The sequence below is a fragment of the Hemibagrus wyckioides genome, linkage group LG06 (assembly GCF_019097595.1).
Source record: "Hemibagrus wyckioides isolate EC202008001 linkage group LG06, SWU_Hwy_1.0, whole genome shotgun sequence".
NCBI lineage: Eukaryota > Metazoa > Chordata > Actinopteri > Siluriformes > Bagridae > Hemibagrus > Hemibagrus wyckioides.
In genome coordinates, this window is record NC_080715.1 from 7,233,504 (window position 1) to 7,259,326 (window position 25,823).

A 25,823-nucleotide genomic window follows, 5' to 3' on the forward strand; every position below is an offset into this window, starting at 1 on the left:
CGAGCGTCTCTGCTTTGACCGCGGGGAGCCGAAAGGGGCCTGTTGTACATTTACTAATTTAACACACGCTTACAAGTGAGCCAAACTAAAACACAGAGCTGTTAAAGGAGCAAACAATGACGTGAGTAAAGTGTGTAAAACATCGTAAAATCCTTCTGTCAGAGAGAGTGTAAGGGAGAGGAAAATTTGGATATCCACAGCTGAGTCAACACTCGTGACCTAAAAGCAGGGCTTCATTTTAAAAAGCTAATAAACTCCACACACATGTAATGTTGTTTTAGGTTACACCATAGCATGGGTAAATTTTCTATTCTGATTGATGATTACTTTTACATATAACAGCAGCTCACACACTAGAGTTTCACTTCCAATCAGAATCACAGGTTTATATTCACGTGTATATTCCAAACCATTATATATTTTTTTATAAACACAAACACAACGACGTGTGTAAATGTTGATATGGTGACGTTTTCTCAAAGGAGACATTTATTTTGGATTGTTGGAAGGAGTTTCCAGTGTAAATCTTCAAGTCTCAGGAACAAGCTTTGGTTATTAGACTTATTTATTAAAAGAGAAAGAAGGGGGGGGGGGGGGGGGGGGGGGACAGAGCTGTTGAAGGAAAAACTGTTAATTATCATAGCTAAATTGTTTCACGGACATTGTATGAGGTTAAATGTAATTATAAACATATAACAACTATCATTATTTAATAAATTAAATCATTTAATAAATCTGCAATCACTGGCAAACTGGTGGTGAAAGAATAAAAAAAAAAAAAGGCCATGCTCTTATTAAAAACTTTGCAATCTTCGTGTAAAACTCTTCGGTGAAATTGGCTTTATTATCATTCCGTGCCTGTATCCCCTGAAGTGTTTGATTCCTTATTAACTGTGCAGAAACCTCACAAGACCTTCGAGCTGGGAGTGAGAGTGTTCTGACGTTGAACACCACCGCACATCTTATTTCACGGATTTATATCAAAGGCATCAGAGAGGACAGCGAAAGAGGCATAACAATCTCATAAGACAAACAAAGGAGTGTGTGTGTGTTGCTCAGAAACACAGATCAATCTCCTTTGAGCTCTCGTCTCTCCCTCGGTCATTGCATCATGTCACATTTCAGGCTTGAATGAGTAAGAAACACAAGGCAAGAGAAACTAAATGAATGAAATGTTCTTGTGATGTCCTACTTCTCCAAATTATTTCACCCTCCCTGTTTATACCAACCAATAGACTGACCCTGAACACAGCTAGAAGCCGACTCAGACAAATTACTCCTTTTGGAAGCTTGCTCTTTGCACAGGTCGGGGACATTTGATAGACAATGGGGGGAAAAAAAAGGCTTTAACGATTTTCGTACAAGTTTATCGATTCTTATTTACATAATCGATTCGGCATTTCCGAAGGACATGATGCCCTTTACGTCAAATCACTGCTCTGTGAAGAGACATGACTTTAATGTTTGATTAGCATCGTTTATTAAAACGGGCTGCCAGAGTTGAAAATCATGAACTTTGATTAAAACCTACACTGAAAAACAAGCGAGACGAATCATAAACTCATTAACTAGTGCAGCTGAACGCTCTAATGTGCTTTATTTTAGCAGCTCAGCAGCTAACAATCCACTAACTGGAAGGCAGTTCGTTTGCTCTACTGGAAAATCTGTTCTGAACATGGTTTGGCTCCAGAGGAAAATGAGAGAGTGTGAGAGAGTGAGAAACTAAACGCAAACAAGTTTCTCCCTGTTCCACTGCAAAAATCCCATTAAATCAAGTTATTGCTGAATTGTGACATTTCATTTTCAGCTCGTGTTTGAAACGACCTTGACGATTTACCAGAAGATATATTTCTTGAATCCTCGACCCATTAAGCTTTCATTCTGCACATATGCTAGTCATCACTGTGGGTTTTTTTAAAAAAAGGAGTCCTGGCCTATCTATATACCAATTAAAAAAAAAACTTGGCAAACTTTATTTGGCATCTCTCTAGTACCAGGGAGTTCCCTTTGGTTTTGGAGCAGTCAGCGACATCAGGTTTGGAGTTTGGAGTTGTTGCCGCTAAGCAGAAACCTAAACCCACTGGCATTTTGATGCAGCATTATTAAACGTAGCTGTTAAAATTAGTCTGTATTTTTGTGCAATTAAATGCATTAGTGTACTTAGTATAATGCATGTTATGTCTGTATTATTACACACAGTGTACTGCACATACACTTGATTCTGAACCTACATTTCTACTAGGTTTTGGAGCGTGGCTGTGAGGATTTGTCCACTCAGTCATTAGTGAGGTCAGGTACTGATGTCAGGTGAGGAGGTCTGTGATGCAGTCAGTGTTATTCAGGGGTCTCTCTCTTAGTTCCGCTGAAGGGAAGCCTGTGATGCTACAGCAATACAAAGGCATTCTACATATATGTGCTTGGCAACAGTGTGGGGAAGAATCAGATATAGTGTGATGGTCAAGTGTCCACATACTTTCGGCTGTATAGTTTAGGTACAGATCAGTGTCAAAAATGAAATAAAACATGACATAAAAGGATAATATTACCCCATCCCACCCACATCTGGCTATAGAGTGTACCTTCTGGTTCCTTATCCTTAAGTCTGATTTCTGAAAAATTCTATGTGCAGGATGATGTGTGTACACATGTACATTCTTTAAAAAGCGAGATCAGCAACTCTTTTCTCACAGCAGGAAGAATTCAAGTATCTATATTCACACGTGAGCAAAGTTAAACTGCCTGAAAGCTGAGGGGGGAAAAAAAAAAAAAAATCACAGGCTCTTAACTTTTGGCAGTAAAATAAGCTACTTAAAGCACTTCACCTCCTGCTATAAAACTACCCGGCTAGCATCAGCACAGCATTCTGGGTAAGAGCCAGCTGTTGTGGAAGTCACTGGGCTATTTCTTAAGCTGGTGGGGGGGGGGGGGGGGGACATACAGTTAGCACAAAAAAAATGTGCAAAGCTAGAATAACTGGCCTTCTGGGGGCAGAGACAGAGAGAGAGAGAGAGAGAGAGAGAGAGAGAGAACAAGGGAGACTCATTCTCCATATGTTTCTGCATTGATGCCAAATGAGGATTTGTCAGCTTTTTAGGGGATTGTTGAATATAAGAAGGTCCTTGTGTTGTCTGTCTGTCATCAGCTGTATTAAACCGCTTTATTCCGCGTGCATGTTACTCATGAGTATGGCGCTAAGTGTTCCCTCAGCCAACCCCTTTCAGGTCACCTCGCGGACTGCAATAAGTACTACGACCTCCATTCCAACCCAGACGGCACCATCTGCTTTAGCAGAACGGCCGGAAGGGAGGAAAACAGCCCAGAGGGGAGAGCTGGCCCATATTATTTCCTGAAACAGGTGTAACTCAAATTAAATGGCAACTTCAACACACACACACACACAAAGTGGTTATATGTCAAATATGAAAATATAAATCTTCTGGAAGGACACTGTGACATTATTTGTTCATGCTCAGGCAGAAGGCAGAGCTGACAAAAAGGAAGATAAATGAGTAGTCTTTCCTTACTGTGCATGACTGACAGGAGAGCTCAACCCCTGGTCCACCATGTACCTGAACATGACGTTTACAGACATGTACACTTCCTCTGTGTGTCAGCACTGATAAATCCAATACACTGAACACATGCTGGGATTTTTCCTCTGTTCTAACCAACATACTTTCCATTGTGAAAGTAATCTCAAGCTGTGCTCAATCCATTTTAGTAGAGTAGAAAAAGTACAAAATTTCACAGTGCACTGAGACTCCAGGTGTGATACACGAATCACGGACAAGACTTTTCCAATTCCCCAAAAATTCTTTAACTAAGAGGAGAAGCTGGGAACAGGGGGGGGGAGAGTTTCCCTTTAGTAGACCAAAAAGTTCAGGGGGTGGAGTCTGATCTAACCCAGCTCCTTTTGTTTGGGTGGAGTTAAAACAAAAGTCCAGTAGAGACAAATATGTGGATTTTGGTATCTATACTATTCTCTTTATATGAAGGCTAGTTTCACATAATAGTCAGTCTGTAGATGTTGGGGTCTGCTCCAAGTTTTAGAGAAAAATATTACTCCTTATGAAGCGAGTGCTTTCATTAGTAAAAGTGATGGTAAAACTGAGCTAATGGGTAAAAAGGTGGGGAAAAGGGAAACATACTGAATGTTAATAAAACCTGTTTTTATTACCATTATAATAGTTTGCAAAGTGTTTGAACTGACACGTCAATAAAGACTTTCAGCCTTTTCCCCCCTTCTCTTCTGGCTGAAAAACAAAAAGGATGCTTTTGATCGTTTTCAGCTGCCCCCATTTTAGTGCATAAATAATTACAAATGAGACTTTTTCACAAATGGTTCACATGGAGTTTTTACTACACAGAGTGCTGTAGTTTCCAGACAACTCTAACACCACCTACACAAACAGATTTAAAATGCTGTTGTTGATGGACATTTAACATCCATAAGCCTCCATAGCTCTAGGCCGACTAATTTGTATCGGAGGCCTGTGACTGACCCCTGTAACTGCCTGCAGACAACGTTATTCAACTTAAAGTAGACTGTGCCGCTTAAGCAAGTTCTCCATGAACAAGGTGGTCATTTGAGTGGAAAAGAATTATTGAAAGGTTAATAACATCCTGCAAAACAACCAACCCCACAACCTTTGTATTGACCACAATCACATCTCTTAATGAGTGAGCGAGGAGTGCTTGAGCTGGTCTCACTTACACAGATCACTGCATTACAAGGCCACACATACACATGCATGTTCATCTAGACAGTGTGAAGAAAACTTTTAAAGGCAGCCATTAGACTGGGGGCAATTACACGACTTGTTTATGAACAGCAACGGGGAATAATTGGGTCTCGGCCCTTTGCCTGATTTCATTTCTTCATTATAGTTCATTACAGTCAGTCAGAGGAGGAAATTACCTCGTTATAAAGCAGGAAGCCCCAGGGTGCCTCTGACTGTACCTGCAGCACCATCTGATATTATATAAGCACATTCAGTGTCATAGTGGAGAAAAATGACTGAATGGGAGCAGATCCTCAACCACACTCCTTATACTGCTTGTTTTGGAGAGGTGAACTTAATCAGCTGACGCAAAGCTGAATCTGAAGCGTGGGATTGGAATCAGAAAAACTGAAGTCAAAAGAAAAATCTTTTCCTTTTTTGTGCATAGTGGAGAAGTAGGATCTTCTGGTCATAATCTAACACTCAGATCTGAAATAATCACATTATTCTAAAAACGGACTGCCTTTAAAATCACAGACAGATCACTAATCTTTTGTGTAATCAGTGCTGATGATAATGAAAGATCTGATGCACTGTGAAATATGTCAATCAAAATCAAATCCAGAATCATTTGTACAGTGAATTACGAAACTTCCAATTACGCAATGGTTTGTGGGTGAAAATAAGTGATTGGCTGTCATCACAAACGACACAAATGTCAGTGCCATTTTTGCAAAAGAATGATAACCTGACTCTCATTCCATCCTTTTCAGTTTAGATGGAAAAAACAAAAATCATAAGAAATGCCCCGAGGACAAGCCGTCTCTACATTAGCACCTGATAACTGCTGTTCAAATGAATTAAAAAAAAAAAAAAAAAAAAAAGAAGAAGAATAATAGAATAATAGACAATGAGAGAGAAGATGGCTAGAGAAAGGCTGAAGAGAATGAGAAAGAGAGAGTGTAAGAGAGACTATAGAAAGTGAAAGGGGAAAAGATGTAGTGTATAAGAAAGAAAAAGCAAAGGAGGGATAGAGCAAGAGAGCGAAAGAAGTAAAGAGAGAAACACGGGGGAAAAGAAACTCACCTCGAAGCCAAGTCTATCCTTTTCTTTCCAAAAGCAGAAATGGGTGACCTTCTTATCCCAGAATTCGTCTGGCTTCACTACACACACCAAGGACACTTCAGCTGGGATCACATTCTACACACACATACACAGAGAGAGAGAGAGAGAGAGAGAGGAGATATTTATTTATTGATATTAAATATTGATATTTATCACAACAACCTTACAGCAAACCCTACAAGCATTAAATTCCTCTTTAAAGCCATTACACTGATAACCACACACCTCTACGACGAGCTCCAGACACCTTCAGCAATAAATGCAAGATTTCAATTCATTATAGGATGGGAGAATGATGTGCAGTTCAATAAACAGCTCTTTAACAGCACACAGGAAAGCTAATGCTGTATCAGTATGCTAAATAGTGTTTATTCATTAATTTTTTTTTTTAAAACAATAAGAACACGGTGAAGCAGAAGTATCACTGTTTAGCAGCTTCACAAAACAAAACAACAAAAATAAATCGCTGTCATCTGTAGGCTTGGGAATGCATTTATGTTACTCTGCCCTGTGATGCAGCATGAGCAGAAGTGGTTATGGCTTTGAGCAATGTGCCTTTAGTGTTCCACGTCTCTCTAGTGAAGTGGCATTACTTTGGGGGAAAATTCGTTCTGTTTGCTCTAACAGCTGCTGATCAGAAAGGCAGAACTTCCATGCAGTCTTAGCAAGGGGTGAATGCTTTGAGTAAAGCGTAGATATTGGCAGGTCCGTGATCTCCAATTGTCCTGGCTAATCAATCAGCCCTTCATGCCTGGTGGAGGTTAATAAAGCTTCAATCTGTGCAGGTCAATCTGTCCCCGAGATCAATTTCTGGAAATTCATCTTCAAGTCCATGTAAAATATATTTGCTGAAAAGTTTTCCCACATGAAGCAAACTGTGACACCAAATGAGAAGCAGACGTGGAGAGGTCTGTTTTCAGCCAGATCCCCCTCAGGCACAAGGAGATGACCAATTTTGGGCAGAAAGATGTTTTGACACCGTTATTCAGTGCTGACTGTGGAAATAAGGGAGAGATCTGCCAAGCTGAATATTCTCAAGTGTCTCTGAGAAATCCAGGTCAAGGGCTACGAGATCAGCCTACTGCAAACACAAAGCAGGAGAAGAGTAGCATGTCTCTCTGGGAGAAGACTTAATGCTTCCCTTTATCCCAGAACGCTTCTCAGACAAATCGCACTCCGAGCCTGTTCAGTTTATAATTACATTTTGGTTTAACCAGACTTAAACCTCTCATTAAAAGGCATGTTCAATGGAGTCTTAAGTGGATCGTGTCCGGCTACATTTAACTGAACGAAAAGAAGGAAGTGGAAGCCAGCATACAATGCCACTAGCATGTACTTGTCTGTGAATAAAAGTGTGAATACCAAATTTGTTCAAAGATTTGCATTATTGGGGCACAGCCTGTGTTCCAGTTGCATCTTTAATCAAAAAACCCTCAACAGACATTCAAAATATTTACTAGTCTAAAAAATTGCAGAAGACTGGAACTCAAAACAGACCTTCCAGTAAGTGTTTTTAATTCAAACACTGAAATGTTATAGAAAAACCGCTTAGTAATCTACAATACACAACAATCAGCCATAACATTACGAGCACTGACAGATGTGAATAACACTGTTTATCTCCTCTTCATCATGGCACCTGTTAGTGGGTGGGATATATTAGGCAGTAAGTGAACATTTTGTCCTCAAAGTTGATGTTAGAAGCAGGAAAAATGGACAAGTGTAAGGATTTGAATGAGTTTGATGAAGGACCAAATAGTGATGGCTAGACCACTGGATCAGAGCATCTCCAAAACTACAGCTCTTGTGGGGTGTTCCTGGTCTGCAGTGGTCAGTATCTATCAAAAGTGGTCCAAGGAAGGAACAGTGGTGAACCGGTGACAGGGTCATGGGCGGTCAAGGCTCATTGTTGCATATGGGGAGTGAAGGCTGGCCCGTGTGATCCGATCCAACAGACGAGCTACTGTTGATCAAACTGCTGAAGAAGTTAATGCTGGTTCTGATAGAAAGGTGTCAGAATACACAGTGCAGGACGGGTCAGGGCTGTTTTGGCAGCAAAAGGGGGACCAACACAATATTAATCAGGTGGTCACTATGTTATGGCTAATCGGTATATATTCTGTGACAACAGTTTTCACATTTATTTCACAACATTTTCAACATGTTTATTTATTTGTGCCACATACTTCCTCCACTATATACATTGGCCCTGTGCCACATGAAGGCATCCTAATTTCGGAGCATGTGCACAAGTGACATGCCAAACGACTGCAGGATATATGTGGTCATCATGTATAAATCAGCCTTAAGCACCAAAATCTTCCAGCAATTCAGCTCAGCCATTGCGGTGTGTTGACCACCATAGACTACACTATAGTTGTATATATGAGGCCCACTCATCAGGAAAAGCATCACTTCCCATACCATGCATGACCAAACCAAATAACCCCATAAATAAAAGAAATACACAAACAAACCCCTGTAACATGGCTTCACCATCATTTGAGCTCTAAACCACAAGTTATAGTTATAAGGAAAGAAAATAAAATGCTCAGAGCTGGATGACTTCCTCACCCTCTAAGTAGATTTGTTTACATTTCCTGTGGGAGATTTCTTCATAACACAATACAGCAGAGCACAAGCCATCATCAGGATCAATCCATATACTTAGAGCCGCTCACACACACAGCATGTTAACAAAAGGTGTAAATGGGTTTGAGCTTCCCAGAGAGGATCAGCAAGGAAGATTTTGAGAAATATATTCTCATAAAGAAGAGGCACATGCATGAGCCAACAGTCTGAGTGAAGTAGGTCAGATCACATGGGGTTTTATTAAAATACCTCTCTATGCTTGTAGGTCACAGAACACACACAAAAAAACAGGCCCAGAACAAAGCGTGGTCCAAGTTTCAAAGCTGTGCTTTGGTTAAAACCTGCTGTTGATGTGATAATGGTTATATTAATTGCTGTATATTAAATACAGGAGCAAAAATAAGACATCATGTGGCTTGTAAGTAAGAGTTATGAACCTTTTCATCAATGAGGGCTGATTATATTGCAGACAGACGTAAAGGAAATCTTAGCACACCTAAGCGGGAAACAATTTGGTCTACAGCACAATCGGCTCCTTCCTGCTGATAACGCTGGAAACAAGCTTTCTCTGATGTGACGCTGGCGCTGCGTATAAGCTGTACAGTGCGTGTAAGCATAAAAATGCTTATCTCTTCCTACCTGCAGCATCAGAACCACCGTCTTCACCACGTTCCACTGAGACCTCCGGCCGTCCACGATGACGGTGAAGCCGCGCGCTTTACACTTCTCACTGTAAACACACAACACAGAGACTGAGAGGAATACATGGAAATAGTGATATAGAATGATAGAAATTAAACAGATGAGACAGTAAGACACATCTACAATAAACGAGCGAGTATGTAACTTAAGATTTAAAAACAGCGTCACGTGAATCCAGAGTTGCCGAAGTGTTAAAGCTGGTTTCCAGCCCGGGTGTGGTCCGTGAAATCTGATCCCCATTCCTCATGAAAACGGCTGTATGGGGTTTGCTTTGACCAAGCCACTGCATGATCTACAGGAGGTGTGGAAGCTAAAAGTGCTCAGGTACACAACGGGTTCGATGTTACTTACTGTTCCTGCTATTGTGATGCTGGGGAAACGGTGATTATACACCGATCAGGCATAACATTATGACCACCTGCCTAATATTGTGTTGGTCCCCCTTTTTTGCTGTCAAAACAGCCCTGACCCGTCCTGCACTGTGTATTATGACAACTTTCTATCAGAACCAGCATTAACTTCTTCAGCAGTTTGAGCAACAGTAGCTCGTCTGTCAGATCGGATCAAAAAGGCCAGCCTTCGCATCCCACGTGCATCAAGAAGCCTTTGCCACCCATGACCCTGTCGCCGGTTCACCACTGTTCCTTCCTTGGACCACTTTTGATAGATACTGACCACTGCAGACCGGGAACACCCCACAAGAGCTGCAGTTTTGGAGATGCTCTGATCCAGTCGTCTAGCCATCACAATTTGGCCTTTCATCAAACTCGCTCAAATCCTTAAACTTGCCCATTTTTCCTGCTTCTAACATCAACTTTGAGGACAAAATGTTCACCTGCTGCCTAATATATCCCACCCACTAACAGGTGCCATGATGAAATTTAAATTTTATTGAATTTATTTAAAAATACCACCATAAGGAGCTGCTCATTTCAGCCCTATTTTTTTTCCTTTTCCTTTTAAAATTCAAAAGTTAAAAATAGAAATGAAGAAGAGAAGTGAATTGCATTTATAAATATTATATCACGTCGCCCTGCCATAACAGAAGCTAGACAGAAATAGGAAATATGAAGCAAAATGACAGAACAGAGACACTGAGACAGAGATGGTGACAGACGAATAAAGAACTGAATGAATGAACAGAAAGACAGGCGAGTCTCAAAAGCTCCATTCAGTGATGTACAGTTAAGAGAGAGTGAGAACTAGCTATGACCTTCCCTGCCATGTTTCAGTCCTACACACACTGAAAAGACACACTTATTTGTTTGGCAGTAAGGTGATATTCAGCACACTGTGCTCGCAGAGTGACTCAAATATTCCAAAAATACACGCCAAATCCGAAACGGCGGGGCGCGTCAGACTGCAGCATGGCTCAGCTGGCATTTAAATGGCACTCTGGATCAGTCTGGAGGGTTGTGCTCAGGCGCCAGACTCATTAAATCGCTTATAGAATATCAGCAGAGAGCAATCGGAGAGGAACGGGTGTGGGAACTCTACATGCGACACGTTTAATAATTGATAGTAAACTCAATAGGGTCAAATTAAAGATTGAAAATTGACTTCCACAAAGCTGAGAGCAAAGTAATTACATGAATTTTAAAATGTTTAAGCTGCTTAGGCTTCAAATCTTTCCTGCATCCTCATATAGACTCGCTGGGAATTAACCCAGTGTTCACACCAGCAGTGAGTGCACTTCACATCAGTATCGGTTTCTATAGTAACAGCTCGTTCACAGGGACTGGGACAGTAGACATTACACATAATCCAAGACTAATAAATAATAAATGTTTTTTTTTTTTTAAAAAAACATTGTTTTTTAATAAAGAAACACCGACACGATTGATGATGCAGTCTAGCTTTCTGAAACGTTAAAGTCGTAGTCCCCGGTGTCGGTGCTTTGTAGCAGACATGAGAAAGTCTTCAAGAATTTTTTATTGATTTCAACAGAAAGTGACAGAACGATTATTTGATGCTGCTATAATGCATAAGTTTTGCAGACATTCCATAACATTAAATGTAGTTTTGACATGATAAAAACATCATGACAAATTGATGTGGGAGGAGGAGCAGAAGAAGAAGAAGGAGAAGAGAACGAGAAGAGGAGAAGAAGTAGAATGAGGAAGAGGAGAAGGAGAAAAAGAAGTAGTTCTTGTTCCTGTTCTCACCTACATTATAGCAGCTATGAACAGCTATTCCTTCACCACTCTCTCTCTCGCTCTCATTTTACTGAGAAAACAGACAGCATAAAACTAAGAGCACTTACAACCGAGACTCTAACGATTAAAGCAATTGCTTCATTAAACACATTTATACATCAGTTTCTTATTAGTGGTAGATTATGTGGAGTGTCCACAGTACAAATCACTGTGTGTGATGTAACCACTGGAACTATACTGCTGTTTATTTGCGTGAAATTAAACAGTTGCCTCTGTATGCTGCACTGGAAACTCTTTAGCCGCTTTGCCATGTGGTGTCGCTACCGGTGTGAGAGCAGGGTAAGAGCAAATCTTCCTTTCCTTAACAAATACATTATAAAGCACCTGGCAGGGTGGGAAGAGAAGGCGGCTATTCGTCAAAAAGCTTTCAGAAGCACAGAGCAAAGACTCAGAGGTTCCTAAAAATCAATAAAGAAATGTTTAACATTGGACCAAAAAGGGAGGACTGATGAAACCTGTCCCGATACAGAAGGAAGCTGGAGCCATAACAAATGTGAAATAATAATAATAATAATAATAATAATAATAATAATAATAAATCATCATGTACTGCGCATGAGTAAAATCTAAAACGCTTCCACCTGCGTCATTTCCGCCTGCCATTTATTTACTAAAACAATCCGTCTCCTTTGATAAAAAAGTAGTATGGAGTATGTACGAACTGACAATCTTTAACAGGACTGTCAAAATGGAGAGCATCCAAAACAACTGCTGTATAAGGTCATCCGCCATCTAGGTTTAGTCACCTGACTAAAAATGCGTCATCGTTTCCAACAGCCTCAAATTTATCCACTTTGGAGACCGTTTTCAAAAAGATAACTTTTTGTCGACTTACAACGCTGTCTCAGTGTGGACGGAAGGCCAAAACAGATAGAAAAATGTGTCTTTTTAAACAGAAATGTATTAGTGTGGACATGGAAATCAATAAATCACTCTGGAAAGTTCTCTCCCTAAATCTTGAAGTTGACCTACAAAAGTGGGGTGGTGGCTCAAGTGGTTAAGGCTCTGGGTCGTTGACCGGAAGATCGGCGGTTCAAGCCCCAGCATCGCCAAGTTGCCACTATAGGGCCCTTGAGCAAGGCCCTTAACCCTCTCTGCTGTATCATGGCTGATCCTGCACTCTGACACCAACCTCCAAGGATGGGATATGCGAAGAAAGTGTGACAAACAAAGGCTATTTTCTAAAAGTAGCTTGTTGTAGTTCTCAAATGATCACTTACGTTAGCAATTTTAACCGTTGTTCACCAACCAAGTTTTAATGAAAAAATAAAGTAGGTATAAATGTTGTAAGGAAATATAACAGAACCAAAGTGTTGTTCATATTGTAAAACATCAGCAGGCAGGACCAGTACCTTCCTGGTATTTTTTGAAGATGAATGCCAGGGGTAATGTTTACAACACAAGTAGTCACATCTCTGGAAACTGAGTCAGTGTCCCAATGTGTAGTGAGCCATAGTCCTTACCAGTGCCCCAACAGTATACTGACTCTTGACCAAGGGAGCTAGAGTGCTGATTGAGATGCACTCTGTCTTTCAGTGCTCAGCATCAGCATAAAACCCAGCATGCTGTGGAAATGAGGTTGGAGTGTGCTGACCTGGGGATGCTGAGCAGGTAGTCCAGTGTGGAGCTGAGCTCCTCCATGCTTGTCTGTTCCGTGCATAGCGGGATGGTCAGGATTAGGCCGCTGCGTCGGTCTTTACCTCCTGTAGAGAGCAAAAAAAAAAAAAGACGAAGAGAGCTTACTGACCAAATCAGGACCAGGATGTTGGTCAATACAAACGTTTTACAAATCAGACTGCTGAACTGGTCAGATGGTGTGGCTTCACATTCTTGGTTAGAGTAGACATCAAGTTTATATTATTGCACTCATTCTAATACTATGTTTTTATTTATCAAAGGAAAATGTCTAATTATTGGTATAGTGAAGCTTAGGTATTAATTATTTATGGAAGGAGCAGAGCTACTTAATACAACAGCCATATGTTTTTTTATGCTTCCCACAACTGGATAATAACAGGACATATGTTGTCTTATTAATCTCAGAAGAGAGGGGAAAAAAAAAATATAGAGGCTGGTGAGAGAACAATTATTTTGCGAGAGTATCAACAGTGATCACAAACTTGTTTCACCGACATCGTGACTGCACCATTAGAAGTAACTATAAACAAATAAAAAGTCTAACATGGCATTCTTGTTAATAAATTGCACTCGGACGGAGACACACACGCAGAAGCAGGAGTGCAGTAACTGATTCAATATCTGGCGTTAAATTAAATAAGAGCGCCCTTGAACATTGAGTGCTCACAGTGAATTTATTTCCCCCCCTCTGTACTCGGAGCTCCAGTGGAAACCAAACACGGAGACCGCTACATAAACTATCCTTCCCTTATATATTAAAAAATAAATAAATAAATAAATAAATAAATAAATAAATAAAAGCTTGACCATAGGGACAAAACCTTTCAACATCACTGTACCCTAAGAAATCACAGAAGCACACAGGCGTGACTGTAAACCCGACAAGCACATGCCATTAGTGGTTTAAACTGTCATTCACATTACAGCACCCCATAATCAATCAGCTTATACTCCATTAGATTCCTAAGCAAGACAAGACAAAAGTTGTTTCCAGATGTCACTGTGGGAGAGAAACGATAGCTGGAAATACCCTGAATTTTCAGAGCTGGAAAACAACACGGCTGAAACCAAAACACACAGTTCAAGTAAAATCATTTGTAGAGAATATGATCCTCGTGAATGCGAGTCTAACAAGATGCATGTCAGCTATTCTTCTAACATGAGTTCAATCATCAACAAGAGAATACACTTCTCCTCTGCTTAAACATTCCAGTATTGCAAATTTAGATTAAACCAAGTGTTCATCCAAAGAGAGACTGGATGAAGTCGTTACTAAACAATTATCCCCTTCCTTCCCACTCAGGTAACAAGAAACCCGTGAAACAATAATTGAATCTGATTCACATTTTATAACTTTGTTTTCAATTACAAGGTGTTGAATCAGATACATTTGTAGTGAAAGACGTCCACGACAAAAGAAATGAATAAAGCGCTAATGAAGAGGAAGTGAGTTAAACTGAAGCTCATTGGAGAATACTCAATTGAGAGTTCAAGAGTGCTGAGAGTAAAGGTGCTACACTATTACAGACAGACGTGTCCCATGATGGAAATTCTTGTGTTACAGCAGCTTAGACATTTACAAGATACAACACACAAAAATATAAAATGTAAAATTTTATGTATTATATATATGGTCCCTTCCTGTTCCAACATGACTGCGCACCAGTGCACAAAGCAAGGTCCATAAAGACATGGATGAGCGAGCGTGGTTTGGAGGAACTTCACAGAGTCCTGACCTCAACCCGAGAGACCACCTTTGGGACGAATTAGAGCGGAGACTGTGAGCCTTTCCAAAACTGGGAGCTTGCAAACTGGGAACTGTGTACATGCACATGAATGTAATATGGAGTTGTCCCACCCTTTGCAGCTATAACAGTTTCAACTCTTCTGGGAAGGTTTACCACAAGGTTTAAGGGATAAAGTGTTATGGGAATTTTTGACCATTCCTCTAGAAGCACATTTGTGAGGTGAGGCACTGATGCTGGAAAAGAAGGTCTGGCTCGCAGTCTCCACTCTAATTCATCCCAAAGGTTGAGGTCAGGACTCTCTGAAGTTCCTCCACACCAAACTCACTCATCCATGTCTTTATGGACCTTGCTTTGTGCACTGGTGCGCAGTCATGTTGGAACAGGAAGCGGTCATCCCCAAACTGTTCCCACAAAGTTGAGAGCATGAAATTGTCCAAAATGTCTTGGTATGAAACTAAAGCATTAAGAGTTCCTTTCACTGGAACTAAGGGGCCGAGACCAACCCCTGAAAAACAACACCTGAATTTAACTTTTGGCAATATAGTGTGTGCTTGTGTGTGTATATATGTTATATATATATATATATATATATATATAAAAAACATTATTAATATTATTACTACTAAAAGATCATCTTTTCAAGTTAATATCATACTAAACTAGAGAGCATGGTGTTTGAGATATATAACAATCTTCATGCATTACCTGACAAAAACGCCAGTTTCTTCTTCAGCACAGGCAAAATGGTGGAGGCCTCCATGCTGGAACGACTCGCTCCTCAAATCACACAGCTGCAGGAGACAGCATTCATCACATTAATGTCCAGAAGCACGAGAACAACTTAACTACATGTATTTCTTTCTAACACTCAGTAAACAACAAGGCCTTGAAGTTAAGAAATCTATTCATATCTGACCACAATAAGAGCCAACTGAAATGGACACGGGGCGAGGTAAAATTATAATTAAATCCAGATCATCATGACAGCGTCAGTGATCTTAACACTTCTGATTTCTTGTCTCTATTACATTTCACAACATATTTTTAAAAATGACATCTTTGTGATCGGCGTGTCGCAAGTTGTTCCCATGTGCACCGAGGTCACACCCTCGTGTACCAGTAGGTCATGTTGGTGCTCGTGATCGTGATCCCGAAAAATAACACAGCTGGAACCTTTAGGGCTGAACCGAAAACCCATGGAAAAAGCATCTTTATGTTTCCTGGTGCCAAAGTATCCGATACACCGGGCAGTGGAAATGTATAAATGTGTTATTGGCAGACTGAAATTCAATAAAATAACATTCACGGGTTGGAAAATTGGAGTGGGTTCTTTGGATAGATGCTTGAAAAGATGCTGGTATGCACAGAGACTATGAACCTGACTATGCTTTCCAATGCTAATAATGGTGTAAAATAGTGAGACGCAGAGATCAAGGTGATCTTGAGAAAAAATTTAACAAAATATCCTCTGAGGGCAGTGTAGTTTATTTTAGCTGAGAAATGACAGTGACTGTGGCATAAATAAGGTCCCTGGGAAGGATGGTACTATTATACAGGAATTAACACATTCGTATTGAACACAATAAATGTATAGGAAATAAAAACTGCACAATGATTCAAGACAAGCATTTGTTTTTCCTACCAGCTAGAAATCCTTCATCAGATGTGCAAGCAAAGTACTTTTCAATCTGTAGAGTCATAGAATGAAGTGCTTTGCTTACACAGCTGAAGGATGCCATGTACCAAACTGCCTTCATGTTTTATTTATTATACCTGTATCTGTCCATCAGTTTAATATAAAACATGACTCTGTTATTCATGCTTGCGTGTGCTGTGTGCCTCACCTCAAAAAGAGGCCTGGAACAGTTCAGATCATTCTCTCACACGTTTCCTTCGTGGCCCATGTCCTGTAGGAAGTAGAGAGGAAAGCAGGACACGGTTGAGAATAACAAACCTGAGACGTCTTTAAAGGCTTTCGTTTTTATGCGGATGAGACCGCAAACAACGGCTAAGAGAAACAAGCTTTCCCAGCTCCGTCTGAGCGTCGTGCTCTTGCCATTGGTATGCGCTGTAATCGCTCGCTAGGTTTCTGATGAACTGCTGAGTATGAAAAACCTCATAAGCATGTGATCAGGTGCCAGAAATGCATTTTCATCATTAAACTCTGCCCTTTTGAGAGATTAAGCTGAACTGGAGCAATACACGGCTTTGGTAAAAATTAATGTAACACAGCAGAAGTGGAAGCAAGGCAGAGCCAGATCTTTGGAGAGGGGTTAAATAATTAATTTAGATAATAAATAAAACAGAAATCAAAGGTTTTGCAACTCCATGCAGTCTGTTGGTAAACGACAGAAGACTTAAACAGCTCATTAACCAGCGCTTATGAAACAGAATCAATGGAAAGGCAACTCCATAGGAGTTCAGCAGAAAGCTGTATTATTCTTCTCATAAATGAGGTAGGACTGTATCGGGTACAGCAGCATTACAGAGACTTTAAATGCTTCAGTGTCAGTGCTGGGTTGACAAAAAAAATCTCCTGAGGTCAGAAAGTGATACTGATGAAGGCTACACAGGAGGCTTGAAAGAAAAGCTGAGCTTTTAGTCTCTTAAATGCTGATGTACTAGCACCCACACACACGCAATCTCACGGTCAGTGTGTACCGAGATCCACCACCTAAATTATAGAAGCAAGAGCAGATTTCAACAAATAAAAACATGCCTGAAACATACGCAGAAGTCTTGCACTCTACTCACTATGTACGAGCATCATATCCGAAACACACCAACGGGTCAATGTGGACACACCATCAGGCTAGTCTTCTCATAGCTCACTAACTATCTGTGAAAAAACTGTAACAATAAGAACACCACCAGAGTGGCATACGCGAAACACAAATGTCTCACAGGATTAAGGAAACTGAAATGCTAGCTATATTGATATCTGCCGATCCACACAGTTTGTCATAGGTTTTACACCTAAAGCAACCCTCCCATTTTATCCAGGCTTGGGACTGGCACTGAGAGTTAACCCCTTATTCACTGGCTGGAAATCAAACCTGGGCCCCGGTGGTGAGCGCACACTTACTATAATGAGTAACCTACTTAGTATTGATCAATTATGGGAAAAGGTTTCAGCGGTTTACACAGTAGCTATAAACAGCACGTGAATGCTACAAGGCTCAATCTTTATTGTGTTAGTGAGCTGATTTAATATTAGCTAGCTACATTAGTAACTCTTCATTGGGTCAGAACGCCTCATCACTGACCGGCTGAAGGTCACTTCAGACATAGTTCAGTTACTTCCACTGACCTTATATTGTCTATAGTCTTGTTTCCTCCTCAGTGAACTTGTAGTGCTAGGTTTAAGAGGTTCTAGTCCTACTTTGCAGTCTTCTTCACAAAATTGTATCAGTAAAAGGGGCTATTGAGGACAGTGGACCAGTAGTATATTTTTCCCATTTGTGATTATCGAGTTTATGTACGCTTTTGCTGTTTATTAGTAAGATGACGTATGGCAGATTTACATCACATCGTATCCAATGTCGATATTTGAGCTTTTTTTTTACCTGAGAGAAGTATCATTCAAATTAAGGGACATTTGATTTACAAATGAATTCAAGAGAGCGAGAGAGAGCGAGAGAAACTCACAATCTCGCCTTTTGATTTAATCTGTAATTTTACAAAATACAAATGGATTCTATGCAGGATCCCACGCTCTCATTGCCATGGCCCGGGTTCGATTCCTGGCCAGTATGCTAATCTAGCCACTGAAGAGTTAACTCGCAGTGCCGGTCCCAAGCCTGAATTAATTGGGAGGGTTGCGTCAGGAAGGGCGTCCTGCGTAAAACCTGTGCCAAATCGAAACATGCGGACCAAATGATCCACTGTGGCGACCCCCAACAGGGAGCATCCCGAAAGAACAACAACAACAGGATTCTATGATCCAATATATTGAAATGTTACTGATCAGCACATTCAAACAAGACACCCTTAATTTAAATATGACACACGTCATTTTATTCATTGTTCACAACCCTGACATGATGCACTAGCACAGATCATGAAAGAAAATGCACAAATTTCCCCATCTAACAAACTGCCACTGTGTCTGCCATCACGTACTTAACTAGACCGTAACTGAGGACCAACAGTAACCAGCTTTCCTCTCATAGATCTGGGAAAAGCTTCCTAATTGCTTATTTGACAACAATCACGACAACCGCAGGAAGCTTTAACTCTTAAACATCATGGAGGGTAATGTTTTGGTTTGGACGTGCCATCTAGTGGATGTGGATTATAACATTTCTCGTATGTATACAAGATACGCAAGGAGCGTGTGAACGACATCGCTGCTTCTGCACAAACTCACACACACGTGAAATCCAGCATCGTGAACAACCCAGGCATCGGGGAGTATCAGATGACCACCACATGGATTAAAACACAGCACTGACCACTAGACTAGTAAGTCAGTAGAAGGAATATTACTTTTGCTTTTTTTTCTTCCTTCTAGTGAGGTCAAGGCTCGGGATCGCAGAAAATCCACAACATATAGTTGAGTTGGCACAAAGTTCAACCAAACTTAAACAGAAAGAGAGAAATGTATTTCTCTTTAATCTGGAGTATGAAACTGATGAAAACGTGACGTCACATGCAACAACAACAACAACAACAACAGACAAACAAAAACATACAGTTATAGCCATTTGTAACTCAAATCTCACACACAATTATGAACATTTCTTTCTTTGTACGTTAGTTTCACAAACTCTTCATCCAATACACATAAAATCTATCCATCTCCCTGGCCTACATAGAAACCACACTAAGAGTACTGTAGTGTCATTTACATAAGGGCATGCAATAGGTTGCGTACTAATTTTTTTTGCATACTATTTAGTGCGTTAGTACGCGGGCCGTGTTTTAAACCGCCACCTTGACTACTATGCACTTATTTTTTAACAAGTACGCCACGGCTACATCCGGGTATTTTCTCCCATACACTTCCATGATCCCAGTTCGGATTGGGAACGCCGCCTGGAATAACCGTTTCAACTGTTTCAAACGCGATCTGAACATTTTATACAAATGGGTCAAGCGCCGTTTGTCCATTCTAGGTTTTAGATATATATATGTATGTATACGTGTATCTTTATTAGCCTTCACATGTGTGTGTGTGTGTGTGAGTGGTCAATCCCTGCATAGTTGCATACAACAGGATATACGCAGACAGATACGCTGCGCTTGTTAGCATTCTGTCCTTCTCTATTTATCACGAACATCCGCGGGAATCTCAATGAAATAGCCCCTTAGCTGCGTTAGCTTAGCAACCTTTAACGTTAAATCGGTCCAGCACTAAAGACTGACCCTCCTTTAGCCTTTAAAAAAAAAAGACGCATTGAAACCCTTCGCTCGTAAAAAAAAATAAATAAATAAAATACAGAAAACAAATTCACCTTTCAAACCATGTTCTCAGTCACACATTACCTTCTTTTCGGCTTCACAGGCGCTGATATCACGCGCAGATAATGACCAGAGCACTGGTTATTATAAAATGACCACAGAGCTGCTAAAAAAAAAGAACCTTAGCCGCTGTGTTTTGTGGAAGAGGGGCGGGCCGTATCAACCAAACCTACGCCCATAAAACACGCCAACCAATGAAATTCCGTAAAAACGATGGGCGGAGCTATTGCCTTACCGCGACCTGGTTTACTGAATGGTGCGTCTTTAAAAGAAAATAAATAAATAAATATTTAAAAATAGTTTATTTGACTATAAAGATTTGATGTTTTGATGCAAAGTAAGGCGTTCATATTTATTTCATGTTTGATTTTATTTCTAGTGCACTATGATTAGAAATATACATAATAATAATAATAATAATAATACAGTGTATTGTATGTATTCTATATATAATATAATTTATATATGATTAAAACAAAATTATATAAATATTATTATTATTATTAAAGAAGATAGCAAGACAAGTTATAAGAATGATACAAAAATTATTTTAGAATTTCGGAAATAAAAGTAAATATCAAAATAATAATAAAATGTAAACAATTATTATTATTATTATTATTATTATTATTATTATTATTATTATTATTATTATTATCATTATCACCATCTTGTGGCTATATAAAATATAATATATATATATATATATATATATATTTTTTTTTTTTTTTACCAAGAACAATATTCCTATATAATGACTCAGCTAAAATGTTGTATAAAGCGTATACAAGTAAATATTATAAAAACAAATTTTCAAAGATGAATTAAATTACATAACAATAAGAAATAGCCATTGATATCTGTGTGTATATATTACACTTGAGTCATGCAGAAAGTATTTTGATTTTAGCCTGCAGCCTGGACAATTTCTTTTCAATTTTTCAGTGTCACAGAAAGAGACACAACGGCTTCTGAGAGCATACACAATCTAGCCAAAAGTAATGTAAACATATAGGAAGTGTCACTGAAACTAAGCGATCCAAACACTGTTCCAGCATGACAATGCTTCTGTGCACAAAGCACAGAGCTCCATGAAGACATGGTGTGGAGGTTAAGGTTGGAGTGAAAGCACTTGGAGTGTCCTGCACAGAACACTGAACACCTTTGGGATCAACTGGAACACTGACTAAACCCCAGACTTCCTCCCCATCCTAACATCAGTGTCTGATCTCACCACTGCTCTTGTAGCTGAATGAACACAAATCTCCACAGCCTCTAGTGCAAAACCTTCCCAGAAGAATAGAGATAGTTATAGCAGTGAAGAGGGAATAAATCTGTAATGGGATGTTCAACAAGTACATATGAGTGTAGGGTGATGGTCAGGTGTCTACATTTTTTTGGCCACAGACTTTATTTATTGCAGCTGTCTGGCTTGAGTGACAACTGTGGCCAATCAATAGGACTATTTGTAGCTCTATAGACATACCCCAGAGCACCTTCAGCAAGCAGCTCATTCCTCCAAAGCTGACTGCTATCAGCTATTCTGCCCCCTGGGTTTCAGAAAAAAAAATGCACAGAATCTTATTACACTGCTTAATTTGCATGTTTTCACATATGTGAAAGTTTCTTAACAATAAACCCAACGGCTCACATCCCACACACACTGAACCTGAATATCAGCCGATGTCCTGTGTTTCTGAACTTTGTCTCGCAGCAACGTCTTTGCACTGTGTGAATATGTTAATATACTGTATATAATTAGGTGAATTCATTATTTCTTTACCACAGCCCTGTTGAATTCTCAATTCTGATAGGTCAGAAGGTGTTTATTTGTTTTCTATACCAGCTGCTCTTGACAATAGTTCTGGCTGAATGCAAATCAAGTTCACATGAAGGAACTCATTCTAAAATGCTATTGTCAAGTCCAAGACTAACTGAGATTGAGTCAGAGACCCAGGTTAAGGGGGTCGGGGTCCAAACAAGCTAAAGTAAAAAAAAAAAAAGTTAGAACATGAGAGTCAAGTTTAAAAACATCCATCCTTTCATCCATTTTCTGAACTGTTTATCCTACACTGGGTCACAGGGAGCCTGGAGTCAATCCTGGAGAACTCCTGGCCACAAGGCAGGGGACACATTGGAAAAGGTGCCAACCAATCACAGGGCACAATCACACACACACATACACACTCTACAGACAATTTGGTTAGAAATGCCAATTCTTTGAATTGGTGGAGGAAACTGGAATACCCAGAGGAAACCCCCTAAAGAACAAGAAGAACATGAAAAGCTCACAGGGTGGGAATCAATTCACCATCCCTGGAGGTGCAAGTCAAAGAGGCTAAGCCATAAAGCCTGTGACTGAAATCATCAAATCATTTCAAGGTCAAGCCTTTAATTCTATCCTTCTAGACAATTAATTTAGTAACTAGTAACCAAAGTATTCAGAGTGCTCCGGATTTGTTTAAGTTAAGTAGCCTTTATTTGTTTCTTTGCATATCCCATCTTTGGAGGGTTTGGGTCATAGTACAGGGTCAGCCCTGATGCAACACCTCTGGAGCAGGGGGGCTTGGGGGCCTTGCTCAGGGGCCCATCAGTGGCAGCTTGGCAGTGTAGGGGCTTGAACAGTGACTCCCGATCAACAACCCAGAGAGAAATTAATATAAATTGTATTGTTTTATTGCTTATTTGATCATTTTAGACTTGCACTAAAGATTACACAAAGGTTTGTTTTTAATATCACAATTTCAATTATTCAATAAAAACATGAACAATTAAATTATTTCTTAACCCTCACTGTCTGTTGGCTCAACAGATAACCCTCAGGATAACTGATCAGAAGGTTGGGGGTTGAAGCCCCAGCATTGTCTATGTTCTAATTAGTACAGAAAACATCCCAAACCTGGACTCAAGTCCTTCAGCAACAAGACTCAGGGGCTTGTTTAATGGATGCTACACATAAACACATTGTTAATATGGTGAAATGTGCTGTGTGGTTGATATTTATTTATCATTTATGGAAGAATTCTCCAGTGTTTTGCTTTGTAAGAGTCAGAGAGAAAGCTATAATGTTTCTGACGTAAAGGAAAGTCTTCACTTTGCTGTTCCTCAGTCACATGAGAAGCTGCATTTTCTTTGATTTATTCATTTCAAGAGAGAGAAACAAAAAAGCAAGTGTTGAAAAGGAGCAACTGTTTATATATGAATAAACAAAACATTATCCATCCATCTGTTAACTATCTAATCGTTCATTAGCTGGAGATCTTGGAGTGGGTCGACTTTATGTTTCTCTGAACCACACAACAAATAGCTCTTACCAAAGCTTATGAGGTTTCATCAATCCTTTCAACTATGGAGCAACTATTTTCACAGAAACACCCAATAGTGGATTGCTCACAGCACAAATATTTGAAACTGGCTTCCTGGTGGTCTAAAGGCTACGAATCCAGCATTCTCAATGCCACGGTCCGGGTTTAGTTGCTGGGCAGGGAACCAACCCATGCACTGGAGGTTGCACAATCCAGTGCACTCTCAGTGCTGTTCCCAAGGCTGGATAAAAAATAACAGAAGTGTTGCTTGGGGAAGATCATTCGGCGAAAAAAACCCTTGCCAAATCAAATACGCAGATCAGATGATCTATTGTATCGACCCCAAACCGGAGGAGCCGAAAGAGGAACAAGAGACATTTGAGCTTGAAATCTTTCATTAGTTCCCATAAGCATTAGTTCCTAATAGTTTCCCAAAGAGCCAAAATACAATCTGTTCAGAGACACACAATCTACCAATCACCAAATAATTAGACCTTTTCTCTGAGAGGTGGTATCTCACTCCGCTTGCTGTTATTCACTCTGCATGGACCTCAGTGAGTCGTCTCCTTCAGGGACTTATTTGCTTCACACTGACTGTTTGAGCTTCAGATGCATTTTTATTTGTGCTCATTTAAACTCCACTACACAAATGTGCTAATAGAAAACAGACATATATCTTTAGACCTGTTTAATCTACATGCAACTCAGACACTACTTGTATACTAATCTTCTTTCCTCACTCTACAGCAATAAAAGGTGATGACTCCAAGTCCCTGAAATAACCCGTCGATGTTAGGTGCATATCATTTATTTCTAAAGCCAGAACCTACGGTATTGTACTCTTCAGCATTTGTTAACAGGTGAGAAAGTTTTGTGGCAATCACAAGTAAAGCTTGTGATTGCCAACATGGGAAAGTCTTCAGCAGTTCCGAGTTTATGCTTGATGTTTTTCTGGTAATTTGACGAGCTGTCTTGTTAACCTTAAGACAGAAAGAAAAATCCAGAACGCTAATTATAGCTGCTGTAATGTAAGCAAGAATGGTTTCTGATCATTATTTGTATATTTACAATACATTTCTGGCATTTAGCAGACAACTTTATCCAGAATGACTGACATTTGAATGTAATTTTATGCAACTGAGCAAGTGAAGTTTAAGGGCCTTGCTCAAGGCGTCCAGCAGTGGCAGCTTGGTGGACCTGGGATTCAAACTCACAACCTTCTGATCACTAGTCTAACACCTTAACCACTAAAGTACCACATTTATAACAGGCTATTTAAGGCTGTAAAGCATTTTGGCTTAACTCTGATTAGTTTAGGAGGCAATTTGGCTAGAAATGTAAAATTCCTTCCCAGTTTAGGCTGCAGTAGCAGATGGCTGGGAGAGTTTAGCACTTATTGTGACTCTTTGTACTTAGTCCAAGTCCAGGTGGCTAACTGCTACAGTTTGTTGTTTGAACACCGAATACTGAAATGTTTCCTACATGAAAAATAACGACCCCTTCAGTCAGTAATGCTTGCAAGACTTCCCACTTATATCCATTATGTTTTACTGGTCTGCGCTAATCCTGTGAGAATGAAAAGATTTGACTGATAGTGTTTCTCTCCATTTGCACAAATACATTGAATACTAATGAAATGAATTGAAATGAAATACTCTTAATACAAATGGATGCTTTACAGCTGATCCCTTAACTCCTGTTTCAGATAAGAGCTGATACTGTAATGAAATGATGGCCTTTTGAATTAAAGGACTCATGGAGTTAATGTACTTTTCAACACAGATAATACAAGCCTTTAACTGAAAACTTATCAACACATCTCACTGTACGACACTCGATCAGCACACAGTTTAGTGTCATGCCCTACTACTGACATTAAAGTTTGAAGGTGGAATCATAATAACTAATATCACCTGAGCAGGAGGGAGGTTATGCGCTGCGTAGGTATGAATTACATTGAGATATTGCATTTCTGTTAACAATAAGTGATAAATAAATTTCAGACAGAATATGCCCAAATGTTCTGGGTTTTTTTTCCCCAATTTTGCTAAACTAGCAGCTAAGTGACTATCAGCTAGCATATCAGCGAACTAGCTGGCTAGCTAAGATTGATTTGTACATAAGTGTTAAAGGTGCTTCTGATAGAATTATGATTAAGGTCTCTTCATACTTTTCCTCTTTCATATCTTAAGCTAAATGAAAAACATAATTTGCCATATACCCTGAAAATGTCACTAACAGTGGTAACTCTTTCGAACCAGGAAGTATACTTTTATGTCATGAGAGGAGTGGATGGATGGATAAATGAATGAA

The 25,823-nt window shown here is 39.8% G+C and overlaps 1 protein-coding gene across 1 annotated transcript in view; it reads right to left on the bottom strand.

Annotated features, from left to right (window-relative positions):
- Positions 1-20,368, bottom strand: part of sestd1 (SEC14 and spectrin domains 1) — a 49,363-nt gene extending 28,995 nt beyond the window's left edge. The window contains exons 1-6 of the mRNA XM_058392693.1: positions 20,230-20,368; positions 16,587-16,649; positions 15,448-15,533; positions 12,951-13,059; positions 9,078-9,168; positions 5,808-5,921 (exon numbers count right to left, since the gene is read on the bottom strand). Coding sequence (XP_058248676.1) covers positions 5,808-5,921; positions 9,078-9,168; positions 12,951-13,059; positions 15,448-15,502 — 369 coding nt within the window. The 5' untranslated portion in view covers positions 15,503-15,533; positions 16,587-16,649; positions 20,230-20,368. The remainder of the gene's footprint in view (positions 1-5,807; positions 5,922-9,077; positions 9,169-12,950; positions 13,060-15,447; positions 15,534-16,586; positions 16,650-20,229) is intronic.
- Between the last annotated feature and the right edge of the window lie 5,455 nt (positions 20,369-25,823).